The 7,135-nt window shown below is 32.1% G+C and overlaps 1 protein-coding gene across 2 annotated transcripts in view; it reads left to right on the top strand.

Annotated features, from left to right (window-relative positions):
• The first annotated feature begins 1,606 nt into the window (after window positions 1-1,606).
• The window catches only part of LOC128552113 (uncharacterized), a 59,789-nt gene continuing 54,260 nt past the window's right edge, over window positions 1,607-7,135 (top strand). For both annotated transcript variants that reach the window (XM_053533126.1, XM_053533125.1), the window contains exon 1: window positions 1,607-1,940. In XM_053533126.1, coding sequence (XP_053389101.1) covers window positions 1,745-1,940 — 196 coding nt within the window. In that variant the 5' untranslated portion in view covers window positions 1,607-1,744. The remainder of the gene's footprint in view (window positions 1,941-7,135) is intronic.

The following is a 7,135-nucleotide window of genomic DNA, read 5'->3' as shown; positions in this document are numbered from 1 at the left end:
AAAGTCGCAGGCGAGACAAAACTGTCCTTCAACTAAATGTGTTATTTGTCCATAACATTAAAATTGATTTGCCGAGGAACGTCAGTGTTAATAGTAAATTAGTGGGATTTTTTTACATGAAACGGCGGCCATCTTGAAAAAAAGACGCCATATTGGATCTTGAAACCAGTCTCTCGTGTATCAAAAATAGGTTTTGCACACGCAAAGCATCTTAAGAGATATTTTTTCTCAAAATTGACAAAAATAAACCCTGTATAGGTCTGTTCAAATAAAACGTCAACTTCCTGTGGCGGCCATCTTGAAAAATGGCCGCCATTTTGAATTTTCAAGTGGCTAACGGGCTTTTTGAAAAGAGTAGGCTCAGACGAGTACACATAACAAATTTCATGCTTGCATCACCAAATGCAGTATTGTTTCAATTATCTGCCTAGCTATTTACAACACCGATAATTCGCTACATATGAATAAAGAAACTTATGATAAAGCCAGAAAAAAACTGATGCAGAGCAAAGGAGTTAAAACATTCAAGAGGTTATCTACGGACAATGTTTGAAGATTCTCTGCTTGACTTTTCATAAGAACCACAAGAGGTGACACAATGATGGTACATGTGTGCTGTGATAATGGAAAAAAAATCAAATGCATATGGAGCAATTTCAAAAGTTTATCATCTGCCAGTTAGTGAATAAAATAAAACATCATCTCCTTTTAAATCTTCTTTTACACACGCTCTTGATTTGGTCTCATTTGTTCATATTTTAAAATAGACTTTTAAGCATAGCTGCATACATTTCTCCATTAAAGAATAATTTGAAATTATCTAGTTCTTTAATAAAGCTCACAAATACTCTGATATATATGTATCCCTTTTGTATGACAGCACATTACTGTGGTCTGATAAGCCAGTACAAGCTAAGGCGGGCCATACATCGGTAAATTAGCTGTGGCTCATTAAATGATGGTTAGCACATAAAAACCCCTAGATAACACATCAAAAATGGCAGCTGATTATCACTAAAAGAAATTAATGGGAATTGGTGTCACAAATTTGTGAGACACTTTAATTCAACTTTTACCAGTTCTTATGTTCGGAGCTAGGGGCATGTAAATAGTCAATGTTGAAACAACCTATTTGAGTAACTTCCCTTAATAAATAAAACCTATATATGTGTAAAAAAGCACAAACATAAGGACGGGAACCAGTCTACAAAAATGCAGAAGACGAAGAATGCCGGCGAGGAAATAGGCGAATGAAGATTAATGCCGACGACATTAATAACGAAGATGAGAAATGCTTACAAGAAAACTACTGACGTATACCGAGACACAGTCACCGAAGGAGAAGCCGACAAGAAAAATCCATTATCGTTTCGTGTACAAGTTGAGTTTTGATGCCAAAGATTGGGTATTCTTAATAGTTTTGATCTGGGAAATATACACGCAATGCAAATGCAATAGAAATATTACACAGCTTAAAGAGCATATCATTCCATGCACACTTAAGCTAATATTCGTTTCCTTACATTCACTTTTTTTCACAAAATCTATGGGACAACCCTTGTATAAGCTATACTTTCTAGAACTCAAACACTTTTCATTTTATTTTGTGTCGGTGCGCCGTAAAACCCAATAAATAAATAAAATAAATTTGTAATCGAAGTTTTTTGTCAGATTTAAATGGGTTTATTTTTCAGGTAATGCACCCAAGGTAACAGAATGTTCGCCTTCTTCGTGTAATGGTCACATGTGTTTACTTAACGACAACGGCACCTTTTTCTGCAACTGTTCTCTCGGATGGTCCGGGCCCTTATGCGAGAATCCTCCAGATATGTGTGCAGGAAATATTTGCATGAATGGCGGTGTGTGCAAAAACCTTAATATAAGTTACACATGCAGCTGTCGGTTAGGATATTCTGGATCTCTGTGCCAAGTGTCTCCAGGTGTGCATATATATTTTTTGTAAAATAGAATATTCGGTTGATTGAGTAATTTCTCTATTAAAAACACTTGCATTGTAATCATTTATTCGAACAAGTATTTTGAAACAAGTGTATTGTCGCGGCATTCATTATGTTTATTTGAAGGTATGAGTCATTTTGCACATTTGTATTCCATTAGCAAACAAATCAAAAGCAAGCACAAATATGGCATAAACTCGAAAATGGAACGCGTAGTTTATGATGAATGTTTGAAAACGGATATTAGCCCGGCTTTTAAGTCATTCGATCTTGCACTTTTTAGTAGAGAAAAGCCATGAACATAAAATGATTGAAGGTTATGTCAAATAGAAATCTGGATATGGAACACTGCATTTTCGCACCTTCTCTTGTCAGGGGCAGACAACTCATATAAAGGATATTTTCAGCAAATTTATTTTTAAATCATCGTATTTCACTCAGTTTTTAATGAATCTTTAAGATTTTTGGGATTTAAGTGTTTTGTGTTAATATCTTTCTATTTATAGTATCAAAAGCAGATTTACTCTCAAGCCTATTCATGCGGAACGACTTTCGTTATTTTGATAAAAATGCTCTTAGTAGTTATATTTTTTAATGCATCCTGACAAAATTGTTATATAATTTATCTTTATAGAAATGCAAAATTGAAATAATGTAAATAAATAATATATTTCAGAAAAAGAACAAAATATTCATTGTGATTTATAAACAGCTACCGTTCATTCTTTTCTTTTTTTATTAAAATTACCGTAAAATGTTTGTAAAATAATATTCATTTTTCAATATAAAACCCTTAAAACAACACTTATTACACTTTTGTGACATTATCTGCGAACGAATATATCATTTTCATTAAAAATAATCAGTTAACGCAATTAAAAGGGAGGTAATCGGTAAATGGAAATATATTGTGTATATTTGTTGCATTACCGTGATTTATGTGTTATAATATTGGTATTGGTTAGTCATTTATGTATTTAGATTAAAAGGTTTGTGGTTTCATAAAGGATTCGGTGGATAAAATGGTAATTATTTATCTTTAAATAGAGAGAATGGGGTGTAAAACTAAAGTCTGATGACCAAGGTTGCCTGATGTATTGTGCTATGCATCAGAAAAAAACTGTTTAGTCTAATGATCAGCACCACTTCTTTGAAATGAAGACATTTTGAGTAAAATATCGAAATCGTTTTCTTATTTATACATATTATTCTTCTTATTCACGTTCTTCATCCTCAACACATGCAATAGAATTATTTTAGAGTTATCACCTGAATTCCGTCACATTTGAAAAATCGGGCATAAAATTGTTAGAAAGTGGTTTATGTTTGCAACTTTGCGCTAAAATTATTCTATTGCATGTGTTGAGGATGAAGAACGTGAATAATAAGAATAATATGTATGAATAAGCAAACGATTTCGATATTTTGCTCAAAATGTCTTCATTTCAAAGAAGTGGCTGATTGTTAGACTAAACAGTTTTTTCTGACGCATAGCACAAGACTTCAGGCAACCTTGTTCATCAAACTTTAGTTTTACACCCCATTATCTCTATTTAAAGATAAATAATTACCATTTTATCCACCGAATCCTTGGCTCGTCATTCAGACATCAGAAGAACTCTGTAACGTTTTCCAGGAACTCCGTAACAGTTATCAGAAGAAAACATGACAGGTTATCAGAAGAACTCCATTCTTCGTGTAACACTTCCTCCCCCGTGATTTTACCTTATCGGGATAAACTTGCATTAGTTCATGTCAAAATATTATCTCACATACCATTTTTAAAATTATAGTTCCAAACAAATGTTTTAAATGACTACAATAAACAATAAAATATGAGCTACATGCTTAGATATATTAAGTTTTTTTTTATTGAGCCGCTTCTAAATGGGTTGAGACATTGATGTGAATAAAAGTGTTTGATAAGTGCATGTTGTCATACAATTTACAGCTGTATGCAACATCGCGGTACTAATAAAATCTCTCTGACCTATCCCTACAAATATTTTAAGGGGATATTTCTGCTTTCATTTTTATATAGGTTTCTTGCTTTTTAGCAGTTAGAAAGGATTTGCTTTTCTTAGTATTTTATATGCCATCCCTTAGCCTAGCTCTGTTGCGAAATAGTCATGAAATTAACCACTCTACATTGTTCTTCATTATGTTATATCAAGTAATATATCGCTGCAAAGTATAGGAAAGAATTTATTTCAAATTAAGATCTATATATGAATTGATTATTACATAAACACGAGGTTTAGTTCGTATCCACAAGAAAGAAATATACAACATTTAGAATAAGCAAAATATGAGGCATCTCTCCAGTATTTGTGGACAAGTTTAAAATAACCCGAAAATGCATTTATAGTGGGAACAATTCTAAAGCGATATAATGTAATTATGAACACAAGCTTCCTCTTTTTTATAACACTATTTTATAAAAATTTTGTCGTTGTTTGAAAACAGGATGTAAAGTTTAAGAAATGTGATACGTCGTTTTAGATAATTTATCCCTGTTTATACAAATTATTCCAAAAGTAACCTTTCTTTGATATTTCTTAGAATAATGTAACTTTGAGAAGCTCTACACAGCCCAATTGTTTTGTCACCAGAGTTGTTGAACATGATCAAATTATTTTTACGAATTCTATAGTTCTAAAGATGACGTCATAAAACAGTTTGCCCAGGCTTTCATGGTTGACTGATTCGAGTGTTCCATATCCAGAATTTATCTTCTGGTATTGTTCTTTAAAAAATGTATTATCTTAAGTCTCTACGAAAATGTGCAAGGTTCGGCCATATTTTAGGATTTATAAGCCGGGCTATATGTAAATCAATACAACAACTGTTATTAAAACAAATGCATACTATAAAGTTATCAATTAAATGTGTTATGTAATACGTTCGTTTATTTCTAAGCAAAGTCGTAAATTGTCATGTATATGAAACATAGGTCTTGAAATTATACAGTTAAAAAATAACCAGGGAAATCCAAGTGTCATTTGCAAATGTTCTATACGAATGGTAGTCCAAAAATAATATTACTAGCCTTTATCAAACGTTATAACTATATGCGTGATATATCAGGAAAGTCCTTACAATACAAAATGTACGTGGAACAGTCGAATACAGTCGTAATTGGTATTTTAAGTAAAACATGATTTATAATGATTCAATTATGCGTCAACGACACCCTTCTTAAATAAATTTGAACACCTTAATTACTCCATCACTTAATTGATAAACATTACTTAGAGATGAAAATGTTAAGAAGACCAATCTGACGAAATTTCTTATCAGGATACCGTTTAGAGATAGACCCTAATATTTTCATTGATAGAAATGCATTAAATAAAGTCTAGAAACTGATTTCCAAGTCCTTGAAATTAACAAAAATGATTTAACAAATGTGCAATGTTTGATAGTTTTGCTAATATCAATAACAGAAATTTTAATATTTAATTCAAACCGCAAAGAATGACAACTCTTGCCTTGCGCTAGTACTTGAAAGCAGAGATATTTATTAGTTTACTTCCCTTGCAATTACACAACAGAATAGAAAATGAAAACGGTTTAAGACACAATATTATACATTTTTGCACAACAAAATCGTTTAGGATTTATTAATATGTGTTTGATTTACCCCTGAAACACTGGTTCTTATGATTTTGTCAACTTTCTTATGGTAAAAATTAACTTTTAACAAGCCGTTGATAAAATGAAATACCAGTAAGTATTTTATAGCGCAGATAATACAGTTTTGTTTGTATCAGAATGTCACAATAGAAGCATTTTTGTAATACAGAACACCTGGTAGGATTAGTAAAGGTGTAATTATATTGATCTCTTTTTCCTATGCCTATACCGTTACAAAGTTTTGTCGATAGTAAAACTGAAGTTTATTTTTAAAAATACAGAATTGTAACCGTGCATTAGAAATGAAATTAATGAATAGTCGTCTTGGTTATTTCTCTATTTGGCTTGTGAGCCTTATCCTAGAGAAAGCTACTGTTACCCTATTGGAATTATTTTACACATGAGGAACATTGTTTCTTAGTAAAGTGGTGAAATGTCAAAAAATAATTTATGGATCGGGCTATGGCATCAACACAGTAAGAAGCTAGCCTTCCTTTTCTATATATACAATTGAGAAAATCGCGTTTGCACACTCAGAGTCCCTGATTTAAATAGCTGAAACTTACATTTTCTTCTAGAAATGTTTCGATGCTAAAAACGAAACAAAAGGTAAAAAGGGTCATGCCAAACAATTAAATTGTAAAATCAGTTAAAGGTTGAGACCTCAAAATTGTAGTGGTGGCGCGTGACCTAAACATTCATGATAAATTCTGTCAATCAATTTTATTCATGATGAAAATGCTACGTAAATTATCAAGCATAGACCTGTCTTGCGATTTAAGGAAGACATGCAATGAAGGGGAATAAAGCTCTACATAGCAAACTAACCTCTAAGAACTATTCGCGCCATTTGCCTGTTTAGTGATTGTAAACCTAAAACGAAAACTGTTTTTCTACGATATTGCAAGCTTCATTTGAAATGTACCAGCGACATAAATACCTTATTTTAGCTTCTTTTAAAGATTTCATCGTATTTTCAGTAACACGTGGTAACAATTTTTCTCACAAATAGCTGCTGCGACATAATGTTCAATCAGTAGTCCTAACCTGAAATTATTTTGCCATATTGTATCATTTTCAACCTGACCTGCAAAAATATTAACATACCTAGACTGCTCAACAAGTGACTGCTAGAAATAAACAATATTTAGGCAGTAAATACAGAAAACAGCAGTAATTTTATCTTTTTTCTATCCTTTAAAAATCAAAATTAAAAAGCCTCTTTTCAGCGTAACATGGCCCGATTTGAATGTGCAAAATGTTCCTTTATATGCATAAAACAGTAGATAGCTGCTTAGCTTTATTCTAACTAAAACTGAGAAACATCTATTGGCGGCATCGCACATCAAGAACCTCTGCCAATGTTTGTAACTTACATTTTCTTGACGAAAAACAGATACTAGTATGTTGTGGTCGTATATAATGCATGAAGAATTTCTTCAATCATTACAATTGTAAAATCAACACCAAAGGTTATGGTGTATGTCCAAACTTTCATGAGATTTCAGCAAGAAAATGTAATGAAGTTAAGAAAAAATGGG

This window comes from Mercenaria mercenaria, unplaced genomic scaffold (assembly GCF_021730395.1).
Source record: "Mercenaria mercenaria strain notata unplaced genomic scaffold, MADL_Memer_1 contig_2055, whole genome shotgun sequence".
Classification (NCBI taxonomy): Eukaryota; Metazoa; Mollusca; class Bivalvia; order Venerida; family Veneridae; genus Mercenaria; species Mercenaria mercenaria.
The sequence above is the reverse complement of the archived record's forward strand: the minus strand, read 5'-3'. Positions and strand labels throughout refer to the sequence as shown.